The following is a 15644-nucleotide window of genomic DNA, read 5'->3' as shown; positions in this document are numbered from 1 at the left end:
AATTCTCTTTCTTTCTGATCAGCTCACTAATAAATATATATATGTATGTATAGGTTATGAAGTTCAGAGCTTTTTTTATTCAGGACCTTCTAACAAAAACAGAACATTCTCAGATCCATTAAACTGATTTGACATTTTTCCACTGTTTCTCTTAATTTGCATTTTCACAATATCAAATTCTCTTTCTTATCAACTCACAAACACGCATATATATAGGTAATGAAGCTGAGAGCTTCTTTTAATTTACATGAGGGAAGAAACGCCGAAGCTAACAAAGAAACCGAATAAAGCTCCTGCTATGACTTCAACTTCGGTATGTCCAATTGATTCTTTCAATGGAAGAGACACTTCCTCACTGATCTCGTCTGATTGCAAAGCCTTACCTTTGTTCCTCTTTAAACTCATCTCTTCAACTTTCCGAGCATTAACTGTTAGTTTGTTCAACACTCTCGCATGTTTTCCAGCTTCTCTTCTCACTCCCTGCGCAATGGTAAAAGAATCCATGAGATGTATAAGACAAGATACCATTAAGCAATGACTCAAAAATAAAAAATCAGAAATAATGCAAAAAGAATTTTCAACACTCAAATATCTATTGATACTAAAGAGGTATGCTGAAACTTCACTTCAAAACCAAGTCAAAAGCGTTTCTCTAAGACTATTTACCGATGCCTTCTACATCCTACTTGTTACAATGCAAAAGGCAAGCACGAGAAGGCAAGTTCGAATTTTGGCAAGAAGGGCAAATTACCTGGGCATCGTACATGATAAGGGCGGCATAAACCACAGTCAAGCCAAAAATGGAGTCAGCAAATCCCCTGGAGCCAAACCATGTAAAGTATACTCAGGAAGTATGCATAAGGGTGAATATATTGGTGAGGAATTTAGAAAAGAAAGGTTCAAGCTAAAGCACCTTTCAAAAGCAATTGCAGTTGCTGCAGCCACTACAGACTAGATTCCTCATGAATCCGCCAAAAAATGTCAGAGTAGTAGCCAAACACAATCTATCAGAGGAAAACGTGAAAGAAAGAGAAGCTTACAGATGAATGCGTAGAAGGAAAACCTCCAGCTTGAAAAGCAGCTCTAAAGTCCAATTTTTTCCCATAAAAAACAACAGAAGTGAAGGGTTTTGAGAGCTGGCCAATCGCTCCGGAAACCCCAGCAGCTATGAGAACCTTCAAGCCGGTAAAATCAAAAGCGTCAGTGACGATCCATAGCCGCAAAAACAAAAAGGGAAAAGAAAGAAGAGAAAAGGCGAAACCTTGTTGTGGATGACTTCGGCGATATCTTGGAATCCAACATTGAGAACGCAGGACGTGAGACGATTTGGCTTCTTTGAGGAGCTTAGAAGATTGAATTTGGGGTTGGAGACAGAGAAATAGAGAGCATTGGCGTTATGAGGCACAAGCCACTGCTTAAACATCTCCTTTGCAAAGGAAGGAACTTGATGGGTTTTTTTTGGGTGGATGATAATGATAAGAAAGGGGCAGCGAGAAATTTGGAACTAATGGCTCTGTTATGTTGACAAGAGTGTTGTCTCTTGGGACATTTTAATTGACTCGAAGAATCATTCGGACATGTTTTGTGTATCTCAATTACAGAATGTTTCCGTACGTAAAAGCAGCTTTAACCTTTTCTTGAAAAACTCTTAACTGATGATGTTAAACTCTTAACTTTGGAATTTTACTTAAAATAATTCAATCAACAATTAAAGCATTTGGTTAATGAAAGCATTTTATTCTCTTTTTTTTTTTTTGAATTAAACGAGAGGTTGATGAAAGCATTTTTGTGACAGATCTCGGATACTGTTAGTTAAAATAATGAACAAAAAAACTCACACTTTAAACATGAGATTTGCAGAGATTTGAATTAAACGAGAGGTTCACATGTTCCTTTCAATTTCCGTTTAAGCTCTAAACTTTGTCAATCTCTAGAGCTTCCAATTCTAGCTTCAGTCATCATCATATGAGGTCACTTTTTTTGGGGAACAAAAATAAAGTCAATTTTCCTCTTGATAAATCACAATCTGTATTCGTCAAAAAATTAAGAATATGAACAAAAAAAAATTTAGAGAATATCTCAGCATGGAGCAAATACTGTATTATTCTAAAAATACTCAAAATCTATATAAGCCGTATCATCAGTAGGACCAGTAGCACAAGTGACCTGAGCCGGCTTAACAGAGTTACAGTGATCACCAACAACATGACCACCCTTGGCCTTCCCTCTCGCAGCATTGGACGGTCCCAAGTCTACAGGGTCAGGAATGTGAGGCGGGGAAGCACTACGCACCAGAGCCCAATTCACCCCTTCAAAGAAAGGATGTTGCTTTATCTCCGTGGCTCCACGCGTGTAAGCGATCCTTCTGTGAGGATCCTTCACAAGAAGTCCACGGATGAGATCACGCGCCGCCGAGCTCACATGAGGGCTATCCGGAAACTTTAGCGGCTGACCAACCACGTTGTGCAGCGTGGCTCTGTTTTCTTTACCCTTGAACGGCGTTGTCCCATGGAGGAGCTCATAGAGGAAGATCCCAAACGTCCACCAGTCCACAGCACTGCCGTGTCCCTCTCCACGTATGATCTCTGGAGCCAGGTACTCGTGTGTGCCTACAAAGGACATTGACCGCACATCCGTTGGCTCTGCCATGAGCTCTGGCATGGAGAGGCCGCCTAGGCCTGAGTCAGATTTGGCTTTCCTGGTTTTCTTGGAAGGGAGGAGACGAGGGAGAAAGGCCGAGGGATGCATGCAGCCATTGACGGCAAACTCCTCGTTGAGGATAGCACCTCCTCCGCTGCAGACTGAGGAGGACTTGACGAGTGTTGGATTAAAGGAGCAACGGAGGGAGAGGTCGAAATCAGAGAGCATTATGTGGCCTTCGTCTCGAACAAGGATGTTCTCTGGCTTCAAGTCTCTGTACACAATCCCCAACATGTGTAGATACTCCAACGCCAACAACACTTCGGACGCGTAGAACCTATCAACAAAACAAACTCATCAGAGAAAAGGATATATATAATAAGTAAGCTCTCCAAGCTCCAAAACGAGGTTTTTCTCTCTCTCACCTCGCGGCCTCTTCTGTGAAACGCCTGTTGGGCTGCTTCTGTCTGAGAGAATGGAGATTTCCGCCGCTGCAGAACTCCATGACCAGACAGTAAAACTTCTCGGTCTCAAAGTAAGAATAGAGCGTAGGCAAGAAGGGATGATCAAGTAAGGAAAGAATCTCTCTTTCGGTCTGAGCCCTCAGTAACTTGTTCCTGCTGGCCAACGAGGCCTTATCCATCACCTTCATCGCGAAAACAGCATTAGTCCCTCGCAGGTCAGCGAGATAGACGCTGCCTATGTCTCCGTAACCAAGACGTTTTAGAAGCCTGAAGTTGTCAAGGCCTATTTGAGGGCCTCTTGAAGCGACTGAGTTAATGGCGTCCCACCTCACGTCCCCTCCCGTGTGAGGCTTGAAAGGTGTAGCTGATGGTCCCACCATGTTATCACCGTAGGCATATTCCGCGTTATGTCTAGGGGCTTTCTTGTTGTCTGGGGACTTTGTCCTGTGTTGGTGAAGAGCTCTGGTGGCGTTTGGGGAGTGTACTTCAGGTGTGGTTACAGGAACAATCTTCTTGGGATCATAATGAAGATTTTTGTTAGGAGCATTTTTCTTCATTGCTAAGCTATCACCATCGCTGGAATATGTGTTGTGCTTTAAATCAGCCTCGTTGGTTCCTTTAGTTGCGGTCGGAGACTTTGACGGTTGATGTCTGACGAGAGGATCCATCTTCTTGGGATCGAAATGAGGGTTCCTGGGAACATTGTCTCCTAGCTTGAGGGAGAATGGAGTGACTTGTATATGGTTTGCGCGAGGGGACTTGGATTTTACGATTGGGTCTATCTCCTTGGATGTGACATTAGCTGTGTTCTTTTTAGGAGCCAAGTCCATTTTGTCTCCAGGTCGATTTAATGATTCTTAGGTAATGAAGTAGAGCTCACCTGCGGCATCAATGGCATTCACATTAAGATGCTTGCTCAAAGACACACAAAAAATGCTACATAAAAGTCCCCTTTTACCTGAGATGATCACGCTTCCTTGCTGATTTATAAGGACAAGTTGAGGAGAATTAAACCATGTCAAACTGAAGAAACTGCCGCCAGAAACCCAACAAAAAAAAAAGAGAGACTGTAAAGCGTCAGAGAAACAAATATATAAACACACACAAAAAAGTGAAAAACTTAGAACTGGTTTCATGAAATCAAGAACACGGACCATGTTTAAATGCCCGTGACATAAATGTAGTTCCCAGAATAAGAGTCTCAAACTCTTAAACAAAAAAAAGGTTAATATGTTCCAAGATTCAAATCCACAAATGAAAGAAGGGGACTTTAATTGCCCTTGTCTTTGTAAACGTGGTTTATCCCGTTAATAGTATCTAAACCTGGAAAGCAGAGAGAGAGACAAATTTGAAAGGAGGAGACTTGAGGAGATGCAAAAGAGATGGAGAGAGGGAAATGTTCTTAGCCTCTCATCCCTCAACGCATAAATTGCCGTTTATTCCTCTCCCTCTCTCTCTTCCCTCATTTTTGTTGTCTAAATTATAACCATTTCTTATTACCTAAATTGGTTCATTGACAGACACATATGTCAACAAATGCAGACATTGTTAACAACAAGAGATAGTTACAATAAAAAAAAAAACTCAGAGATTTTCCAACAGTAAGCTAGCTAACCTGGTCATCAAACATTCTCCTCAGCTTCTGCTTCACCTATGTATGTCCTCTTGGTCTCTCTCTCTCTCTGAACAACGGAGAAAATATAATGTCCCAATGGCAATACATGTTTTTTCTCGACGGCGTCCAAGTCTTGTTGAGCCGCTGAAACGATTTTCGAATAAAAAGCCATGAGTTCGTACAAGAAGTTGCGGAGTATTTGCGCTTCTCCTCCGATTCTGATTCCATTAACGGAGCAACCGAGAACCACGGGAGAGAGAGAGAGACCGACCGGAGAAATTCGAACATATCGTATTGAGTTTGACCGCTTACTTTATGAATTTTGACTATATCAACGTCATGGGCTTATTTAGTTTAGCCCATTTAGGCCCATTCTAATATCATTGACAATATTAAGCTACATACATGAATATGCATAGTTTTTTTTTTAGGAAGTTACAGACTACAGTATTTTAGTTGTTTTCTCTTTAAAAATGTCATTGACATAAAAATAACAAAAGGAAAAAAAAAAACTTGAAAACCTAGTGACAGAGGAAGGAAAAGAAGGTAACTGATTAAGTAGAAGGTAATTGATGAGTAGAAGGATTGGAGATATATGAATTGTGTTTGGGAATAGGTCAAAAAGATAAATACAAAAAAATAAAGAAGAATCAATTATGAGAAAGATGATCCGGAAATCAAGCAAATGGCGGGGCATAGATGATGTCATAATAGCATTACACACCATATCTTCCATATTCCTTGTACCATACGTTTATATGTACACTCTTTGTACGTAATTAACAAATTAAGGGTCTAGTGAGTATCAAAATACGGTCATTCTTCTTATGACGTGCGTCCAACAGTCCACACACACATAAACTAAAATGCGCCCCTCTAAAAACGACTGAAATATTAATTAGTCTAACAAAGTATATATATACTGTATATGACAGTGATCACAAGTGTGTTTTTTTCATGTATACGAATGCTAGAACATATCTTTTCTTTCTTATTGATTTAATTTTGTAGAAGTTTTTTAAGTAGCAAAATTACTAGATGTCGTAAAAAGATAAAAACAAAAATTCTAGTTATAGTTTGTTGCGGTAACATATTAACTACTGATTGGTTCAATAACAATTCGCAACATCGATTTTAGCAGCTGGTCCGAAGGGATGTGAGAAAAGATGTAGATCGTAAGTTCGCGAGTCAATTCAAATCGTTTTAAAAAAGATTGTTCCGTTAGATTAGCAAATAAAGATCATACAAGATCAGGTTTGAGTTCAATACGAATAGAGTGGAAACCGCTTGTCCCATTGCAACATCTCTAGTTCTGATTTGTTTGTTTTGTATTTTGCTCGTCGCCTATTCATTTTCACGTTTATCATATTAAAACCCCCCTGAAATGGTAATTAATGACTACCGACCAAATAAAATATCGTCATGTGGCTACTTGTTTGTAATTATCAATTAGGGTAAGTCGCTTTTCTATACTTGCGGCAGAGAATTTATACCCGGCCTTTGCCGCCTTTAATCCTACATCATCTTCTCAATGCATTTGGCCATCTCAATTCTCATAATTAATAACAATAAGATTAAAATAGTTTCCCTCGACTATAGTCAACAGCTTATATAAACGACCCTTCAACTTATAAAGATGCATGTATATAAAGTTTTATCATGGATAAATCATAAGTTTTACCATAATAAAAGTCTAAGAGGTTAACCGCGTTCTTGTTACTTGTAAGTGTTATCTATTTGACTATATGCTACACATATTAAAGGGTTAAATCACCGAACAGACCCGTGATTTATAAAGCAAATATAAAACTCAATACAAAATTTCAAGCCAGTAATGTCTCCCTGTATTAATCAACAATGTCGAGTTATTATGACAAATGAAAAAAAAAAAGAATAGTTGAACGCTGCCATGCATATAACTTATCGAACATATTGCTGTAACTTATTAAAAGTGCATAAATTACACTGGTAAAAGAATAGCCTAGGGGTTGGGTAGACCATGCTAATTTCTATATGTATACACATATACATATGTATTTTTTTTCCCTGCAATTGTAATATCATGAATTAAGATAATGCAAGTAGCAGTGTAAGGCCGTGCATGAAGTCCTTAGGGTTGTTATAATTTTTGTTTTTGTCGTATTATAATTATATAATTATTAGGTGCAAACTGGCAGTTTGAATTATTCTCCTTTCCTCCACTGTCTTTGTCGTTCGTTACATATTTTTCCGAGCAGTTAGGGTTTTTTACTATCTAATCACTTTTAGGACTTTCATAGTCTTAATTAAGAAGTTCGGTGAAACCTATGAATAAAGTAACAAATAAATTAAATATCAGTATATCACTGTAGTTTTATCTTTACACACATGCATAGTAGTGATGGGAGATGATATTATTAATCGGTTACGTACACAATATGATGGGATTATAATTATGATACAATTTGATGAACAAATATCAAATAATATATCACTGCAGAAACAAACAAAAAAAAAGGGACAGGGGACAGTGTGGCTTGGATTGGAGTTCAACGCATCACAGTGTACACGCTAAAATCTCTCTTGATTTGGATAATCCAAGACTATATGTTCGTCATGTATTGTGTCTCTCTCTGTCTTCTAATACAGTTTTTTAGTTTAAAAATTTGAGCCGACGAATAAAAATTTGTAGATTTCTAGAAAAAGCCAAGGGTGCAACAGCCAGCCAGTGACAATGTGACAGCTGTATATCTTCCTCTCAATTGCCATTGTGACTTTGACTCTCTGCGCCTCTTCTCCTCACGTCTGATCCATCCATATTCCATACTAATATTTCATATACCTACCACATTTGGCCAATCATATCAAAAACGATTTTTGTGTGGTTAGTGTTACCCTTAATTCCCTTTGAATTGTTACCTTCAGTTTCAGCCCTGTGAACTCAAGACCACTAGTTCAAACCTTTTATATTCACACATTGGTTACAACTTACGACTAAAAAAAAATATCTCTATTCAAACACTCATTAAAATGTAAATGTAGCTGCATTCACCTTTAACCGATAAACCAATAACTACCATTGTATAGATGTAATTTCAACTTGGATATTGTAACATACAATATCGGAGGATTCGTTAATAATTGTGCGTAAAGTAAGTGAGTAAACTGTATAATTTAGGACAGGTCTCAGTATAGCTGTCATCGTTGACCATTAGCTAAATTTTTGAAATTTTGACTTTTGTATTTTTATCGTAGAATACGAGTCATTAAATTAAAGACAAGAAAAATAAAAGAAATCGATAAGTGAAATTAGCCGAGATTATTGGTTCGCTCAAAATATAAAGGTGTTAAAAGAACAATTAAAGGTTGTTTCCGTTTAGGCGTATAGGCGTTATGAATAGTCGCCGTAAAGCTGGTACGTGGACATGTGACATTTCCTAAAGAGATTTTTTTTAACATTAATTAAGGCTGAATGTTTGCATTGTTTAAATTGTTTTTGGTTTCGATTAATTGGACTTTAGTCTTCGACTTTTTGGATTTTGGATATTAATAACAATAACTGCAAATAAAATGTAGGTAGCTTATTTTATAAGAAACCCAAACAATAGGTCTTTTATTTTGGTTTTTCATCGCAAAAATGGATAAAAAGATGGATTCTTCAAAGAAAAACTAAAACCAAAAAAGCAATCTAAAAACTACAATCAAGATCTATATATGATTAAAAAAAAGGAAGAGAGAGAGAAAGGGGGGAGTCATCAATGTGATATAAATACTGTGATTTAGAAATAGAATCCAAAAGGGGCAAAAATAAGAAGAGGACGAAAATGAAGAGAAACAGAGCGCTCTTGTGTCTCCTCACGATGCTCCTAATCGCCGCCGCAGATTCAACGGAAGATACGGTGGTTCGGCTCGAAATGGCGCACCGGGACACTCTCTGGCCGACGGCTTTCCGTCGCATCGAGGACATTATCGGCGAGGACCAGAAGCGTCACAGCCTGATTTCTCAGAAACGGAAAATAAAAGGAGGAGGCGGAGGAGCTAAAATGGCGTTGGGATCGGGGTTTGACTACGGAGCGGCGCAGTATTTCGCGGAGGTTAGGGTTGGAACGCCGGCGAAGAGGTTCAGGGTGGTGGTTGACACAGGGAGCGAGCTGACGTGGGTGAATTGCAGGTTCCATGGCAAAGGCAAAGAGAATCGTCGAGTGTTTAGAGCAGAGGAATCGTCGAGTTTCAGAAAAGTTGGTTGCTTGACTCAGACTTGTAAAGTTGATTTGATGAATCTCTTCTCACTCTCTAATTGCCCTACCCCTTCTACTCCTTGCTCCTACGATTACAGGTTTCTACTTGAAAACTCCTTTTAATCGATTGCATTTTGGAGAGTCTTACTAAGGAGTTTGATTATATGGATAATGGTTGCACTTTGGTTCCGGATTTACAGACATTATGATTACAGAGAACAATTTTGTACACTCCTTTTAAGGAACTGTGTGTGTTGTTTTTTTGAGAGGAAGATATTAAGAGGAAATTTAAGTTTTGGGTGGTCATCAATGAATGAGAGTAATGAGGGACCTCTGTGTCTTGTCACCATATCATTGTCTCTTCTCTCCCAAACTATTTTAGAGAAGTTGGAAGAGCCAATCCATAAGATGATTTTAGATGCAAGTGTGTATGTAAGGAGATGTGAAAATTAAATGTGAGTTGAGCTACAATTCTTCACATTACATAAATGTCACTTATTGTGACTTGTGAGTTAGGTTTGCCATCTTAAGAAAGCATACATAAATTCATCCTCTCTTATCATTACAATTAGCCTAATTATGCAAACTTCTTAATCACTCTGTTTCTACATGATTAACCTACAGATACGCGGACGGGTCAGCAGCACAAGGCGTGTTCGCAAAGGAGACATTCACAGTTGGTCTCACCAACGGTCGCAAAGCCAAACTCCGTGGTCTCCTCATAGGTTGCAGCAGCTCCTTCAGTGGAGACAGCTTCCGTGGAGCCGATGGTGTGCTTGGTTTAGCCTTGAGTGATTACTCCTTCACATCCAAAGCCACTAACATCTTCGGTGGCAAATTCTCATACTGCCTCGTTGACCATCTCTCCAACAAAAACGTCTCCAACTACCTCACCTTCGGCTCTTCTTCCTCCACTACTAAAACCGCAGCCTCTATACGAACCACCCCGCTTGATCTCAAACTCATCCCTCCTTTCTACGCAATCAACATCATTGGAATCTCCATTGGAGACGACATGCTCGACATCCCCACGCAAGTATGGGACGCAACAGCCGGTGGTGGCACCATCTTGGACTCGGGAACAAGCCTCACGTTTTTAGCTGATGCAGCGTACAAGGCCGTGGTCTCAGGGCTCGAGCGTTACCTTGTTGGGTTCAAGAGAGTTAAACCAGAAGGCGTACCGATAGAGTATTGTTTCGATACCACGTCAGGGTTCAACGAGAGCAAGCTGCCGCAGCTAACGTTTCATTTCAAAGGCGGTGCGCGGTTCGAGCCGCACCGTAGAAGCTACGTAGTAGATACTCTGGAAGGAGTCAGGTGTTTAGGGTTTGTGTCGACGGGATCGCCGGCGACTAACGTCGTTGGGAACATAATGCAGCAGAATTATTTGTGGGAGTTTGATCTTGTGGCCTCAACTTTGTCTTTTGCTCCTTCTACCTGTCTTTAGCTTTTGTCCTTTTTCTCTTGTGTTTATTACTTTTATTGATTGGCAAATATATATTGTTAGTGAATGAATAAACACGTTTGTTACCAAATTGCAAATTATATTGCACTTGTTAATACACCTTTGTTCGTTCATCATCTTAGAGATCGTTACTAGATTCGTCATTATTCGGCCTAATGCACGTTTTAGGCCGGTAAATGGGCCGTAGATAGAACAGATTAAATGTGTTTAATTATAAAAAACTTTGGGCCTTTAAAGTTCACACTCTGACAAGGCGCTGCTTCAGTTTTACGTGTTGAAGAAAGTAGGAATCTGATGCATCGCTGTTTCAACTAGGTCTCATGTGCTCTCTTCTCAAAGCATATTTGATATTGTTCCATCCTCTTACTTTTATGACATTTAACAAACTTGTAGAGTACTCAGTTTCATACCAAAATAACACATCCTTGAAAAACCTACCAAGGGTAGTAAATAATTGAAATAATAATATCCTTGATGCTATAAAGTTAACCAGCGAATGAAGGAGGAGCGTTGTTGTTGGAACTTGGGAAAAGAATTAAAAAGGCAGAGTTGGAAAAGAAATTAGTTTTAGGGATGGGGAGAAAATAGATATAAGACCCAACCTAATGGGCAGTGACCAATCCCATCATGGCATCCACTAAAATGATCCAATCATTATCGGTGACAGAGAAGCATCACATGCTACATCATCATGCTATTTGCTTCTACGAAACTCAATCACCACTTTATATATACTCTTCTTTCAATACACTTTCAAAAAAAAAAACAATACAGATAAATATCATGAATAGAAGATTGGATAGAGTCATAGAGACACAACATATGAAAACCAAAGATGATATTCAATTTTTCCATGCACCCATTTATTGTCATACAGGATCAGTTGAAATGAAAATCCATTACTAATTCAATTTTGTCACACCACACATACATCAAAAACCCTTATACATGTGATTTTTAAAAACCTCTCACAAAAGAAAAGGAAAAAACAAACTAAACGCCTACATTTGTTCTACACAAACCACCCGAAAGTTATATATATAAAAAAACGCACACTTTCAATTAAGTAAAGAAATAAGGAAAACAAAAGTTACGGTTTGGTAGTGAGGAGAGTGCAAGGGAGGTGACGGTAACAAGTGAGCAAGTGGTCATTGGTAAGACCAGCGGCTTGCATGAAGGAGTGAACCACAGTGGGACCCACGAATCGGAAGCCTCGACGGACCATGTCTTTGCTGATGCTCTCTGACTTCGATGTCTTGACCGGAATCTTGTGGCCAAGCTTGTAGTTGGTGGAGATGGGCTTGTGGTTCACAAATCCCCAAAGGTACTTCTCTAGTGACCCGAAGTCTTTCTTGATCTCTACGATCTTTGTAGCGTTCTCTACAACACCTCTCACTTTGCTCATCTCTATCTTGTGCTCGATGCTTATTGCATTCATCTCTTTCTCGCTAAGTTTTGCAACCGCTTCCGCCTCAAACTCCATAAACGCCTTCCTGAAGTCATGACGTTTTCTCAAGGTTGAACTCCAATCGGAGCCTACTTGTGCGCCACTGAGGGTCAGCAGCTCGAACAACGTCCTGAAATTAAGATCATTAGTTTTATTTGACCAAAATAATGTACTCAAATATTAGATATATATAGGGATAAAAAGAGATAATACTCTAATCATGTAAAGTAAGTTTTAGTTTCAAATATATATCAAGGAGTTAAGGTTTAAGATGTGTGTTCCTAAAAGTTGAGTAGGTCACCAAATTAAATCATTTAAGATTCTATCTTAAGATATTAGAATCACTTTATAACCTAAATATTTTGTGGTATTTTTTGCAACTACAGATTTTTTGTGGTAATTATATATGAAAAAAGCGATATAGTATTTAAGAATTGCAAAAAAGGGTATTATGTCACGCACTTGTCATCATGGACAGGGACTCCCCATTCTTCATCATGGTAGGCAACGTGAACAGGATCTGAAAAAAATGACATGAAAATGAGATGTTATAATAGAGACTCATTTTTTATTTTATAAAGAATATTATACCAGAAAGGAAAGGAGTAGTATACCAGAAGTAGGGGTGAGGAAGCTGCATCTCTGAGGATGGGGATGAATAAGAGGGACAACTTTGGAGGAATTGAAATTAGTTAGGGTTGATTTGGATCTGCCGTAATGAGCAATCTTTAATTTCCTTAGGGCTTGTTGTGCAGCCACTTGTTCCCTCCTCACGGCGGCTATACTCCCAGGAGCTTCCGTTATGAGCCAAGAAGCATAGCTTTCTCCTTCCTTAAAACTCTTTGATTTCTTGCGCTCTAAGCTTCCCTTCACTTTGGCTGCACCACCATTGCTCATCACGCTGTCCCTCTTGAGGGACTCAGAGCGGTCCATAAGGCGATTGCAACTACTTGACTGCAACATTCCTCTTTTGGTCAAACCCATTGTCTCCGTTCTGCTCATTTTCTCTATATCAAAAGTTATACGATGATATGGATGATGAGAAGCTGTTGAGAGAGAAGAGTTGAGACTTGAGATGATGGTGGTGATTAAATGGAGAACACAAGTGATTGTATACGTCTATATATATTACAATTAGGGTGAGAGATACAGAAGTTGAAAAGTAGTTTGTAAGTAACGGTATTTATATATGTATACATTCTTACCGAGTGGAACATTATTCTAAAATTAAAACCGTGTGGATATTAATCAGTTATCAATAACAACAAGCAACCAACAAAAAAAGAGGAATATAGAAAAGAATAGAGGCAGTGCATGTGCAGGATTTGATGCAATGATGCCATCAAATCAACTCCCATGTGACCTTTAAGTCTTCCCCTAACTATTTCTGTTTACTTTTCTATTGGTACTTCAATATTCTTTCCTGTGTTATTTTTGGCTTCTGTCCTTTACTCATGATTATTATCACACGCGTTTAATCCCATACCTAGCGCTAATATTCACGTAATTTTCATTTTCCATTGTCAAGTATTGTTTTTAACCCTCATTTCCGGACCGAAACCTGACTAATCTCTCAAGTAATTATTCCCAAAATAACTGTAAATTTGTAACTAACAATTAGTCCTCACTCGCCACATTTTTAATAGTTCTAAAACATACTAACATTTTAACTGATGATATAGTATATTTAAATGTTATAGTTAAAATTTGACCCAAAAAAAAATGTTATAGTGGGAATTTACACTTTATCCCCAAATCCTTTTACTATTAAGCTGCCACTACTAAATACAATTAACAAGTTTTGTATAAATAGTTTACAAGACAACAACGTTATTCAACAACTTTTCAAGTGTGGGATTTTTGCAATTGTTTGGCACCGGATCTTTCTACCTGTTCATGTACAGTTTTGTATTCGTGGAATGCGCAATTTTGTAACATTTTATAAAAAAGTATAACAATAGTGAACGGAAAAAAGAAGAAGAGAAATTGGGATGAATTCCAAAAAGAAGAAAACCCAAGTAATTAAAGTGTTTACGATGATGGGGAAAAGATAAGAGAGTAAGAGACAGACCATGTGGTTCCACACTTATCCCATTTATTCATTACTAATACTGCCAATTTTGTTAATACCAAACACTACTTAATACATATCTTTATTCTTCATCTATTGTGCCTCGGTGTCGTCTTCTTGTTGCTTCCTTCGTTTTGTTCATACCAATCAAAGATAATACACTTTGATTGCCAATTTGCGAATCTTCCTTGCGATTAACACAATTGACTTTGTCAACGCCTATGAAAAATTCATGTACAAGCATATAAGCCCACGAATTAATTAGAAGAATGTGGTGAATTACAGGTGAGAGAGCATGTTGGCGATGTGTGGCACATTCCCTCTTTATCTTCGCGCTTCGCACGAAGTTTCATATAAATGATTTAGCTTAATTATATCCACACGTTCAATATCATTAGAGAACACGTACAAATGAATCAACTTGGGAATCGAATGTTGTATATCATAGCGAATGCAAGATATTGATTAGGTCTATTAGGTCTATTAGGTCATCTCTATATATATTATATATATTATATATTTTATATATTTATTTATTTATTTATTATTATTTGAATAGACATTTCATAAATGAACCTTTATTTGTAAAATATTACAGAATATTTTACATAAATAAACATTTATTTATAAGATATTACATAAATAAACCTTTACTTAGAAGATATTACTTAAACAAACTTTACAAATATAGAAAGCTCAATTAAATATATGGATATAAATCAAAAGTATATTTAGTTTCTTTACTTATTAAAATATTAAAATATTAAAATATATTCTATTATTTTAAAAAATAATCAATCCATATATATAAAAAAATCAATTTAATCTTTTGCAATATTTTTCATTTGTATTTTCATTATTATTTAGTATCATTTTCTAAAATCAGTTCAATTATTTATATAAAAAATAAAATTATTTTTTCAAAATTTAAATTATTTTTTTTAACGGGTTGGCCAAAAAATAGTTTAGTAAATTGTGAAATATATTAAGTAGTCGGGTTTTTCCATTTTGACAATCCTATATATAATCATTGTTAACACATATTATATAAGTTATTAACTAAAAATGATAGTTTGATCTGTAATAAAATATTCACAATTAAATTTTTATTTTATGAATATATATATATATTAGATTTTAATCCATGTTGGTATGTATATAAGTATATATATATATATTAATATCATATCACTTTCATATTTAAAAAAGCTACTAATAATTAAACTGCATAATAATATATATACAAGTAAATATCGGTTGTGTGATATTTATATAGGTATTGTTATCTAATTGTCACCAATTTTATTTATTTATATTTTTTGGTAAAAAATTTTTGTCACCAATTTAATTTAATAAAAAAATTAAATTAAATTTAAAGATAATTTAAAAAATATTTATACGGATTAATTCCTAGTACTATTTATGGTATGAATTTGACACCTCAGTTTCCCTTTAGGCATATTGGAACTTACTCAGCCCATCTGCTTCGGCCCATTATTATACGGGCCTTAAAATAAATAGAAGAAATTGAAATTTAAAGCCCAATATAATTAAATAGCTAAAGCGCACAATTACAAACAAAGTCTACCCACATGCATGCATTTATTTATATGATGATCACAAGAAAACGAAATATAAATGGAAAAATGATACACTGATATTGAAAAATCTCAGCTTACAAAAACTAGTGAAAAACAGCAGGTGGAAATTATTCATATAAACATA

The 15644-nt window shown here is 37.0% G+C and overlaps 4 protein-coding genes across 4 annotated transcripts; 1 reads left to right on the top strand and 3 right to left on the bottom strand.

The window, feature by feature from the left end:
• Positions 1–94: 94 nt before the first annotated feature.
• LOC18024820 (uncharacterized membrane protein YuiD) lies at positions 95–1556 on the bottom strand. The gene is made up of 5 exons (XM_006407243.2): positions 1262–1556; positions 1041–1175; positions 914–951; positions 752–818; positions 95–480 (listed from the first exon to the last, which is right to left on the bottom strand). The coding sequence occupies exons 1-5, from the start codon at positions 1421–1423 to the stop codon at positions 244–246; spliced, it is 639 nt and encodes a 212-aa protein (XP_006407306.1). The 5' UTR covers positions 1424–1556; the 3' UTR covers positions 95–243.
• A 451-nt stretch (positions 1557–2007) lies between these two features.
• LOC18024819 (serine/threonine-protein kinase AGC1-5) lies at positions 2008–5003 on the bottom strand. The gene is made up of 4 exons (XM_006407242.2): positions 4720–5003; positions 4063–4136; positions 3066–3984; positions 2008–2977 (listed from the first exon to the last, which is right to left on the bottom strand). The coding sequence occupies exons 3-4, from the start codon at positions 3932–3934 to the stop codon at positions 2107–2109; spliced, it is 1740 nt and encodes a 579-aa protein (XP_006407305.1). The 5' UTR covers positions 3935–3984; positions 4063–4136; positions 4720–5003; the 3' UTR covers positions 2008–2106.
• Positions 5004–8435: 3432 nt separating this feature from the next.
• On the top strand, positions 8436–10459 carry LOC18024818 (aspartic proteinase NANA, chloroplast). Its single transcript, XM_006407241.2, has 2 exons — positions 8436–9034; positions 9561–10459. Exons 1-2 carry the CDS (start codon positions 8523–8525, stop codon positions 10381–10383), a joined length of 1335 nt encoding a protein of 444 aa, XP_006407304.1. The 5' UTR covers positions 8436–8522; the 3' UTR covers positions 10384–10459.
• Positions 10460–11284: 825 nt separating this feature from the next.
• LOC18024817 (DNA-3-methyladenine glycosylase 1) lies at positions 11285–12986 on the bottom strand. Its single transcript, XM_006407240.2, has 3 exons — positions 12463–12986; positions 12311–12368; positions 11285–11978 (listed from the first exon to the last, which is right to left on the bottom strand). The coding sequence occupies exons 1-3, from the start codon at positions 12848–12850 to the stop codon at positions 11492–11494; spliced, it is 933 nt and encodes a 310-aa protein (XP_006407303.1). The 5' UTR covers positions 12851–12986; the 3' UTR covers positions 11285–11491.
• Positions 12987–15644: the final 2658 nt, after the last annotated feature.

Source organism: Eutrema salsugineum, unplaced genomic scaffold (genome assembly GCF_000478725.1).
Source record: "Eutrema salsugineum unplaced genomic scaffold, Eutsalg1_0 scaffold_13, whole genome shotgun sequence".
Taxonomy (NCBI): Eukaryota; Viridiplantae; Streptophyta; class Magnoliopsida; order Brassicales; family Brassicaceae; genus Eutrema; species Eutrema salsugineum.
Note: the sequence above shows the minus strand (reverse complement) of the source record. Positions and strands in the feature narration are given on the sequence as shown.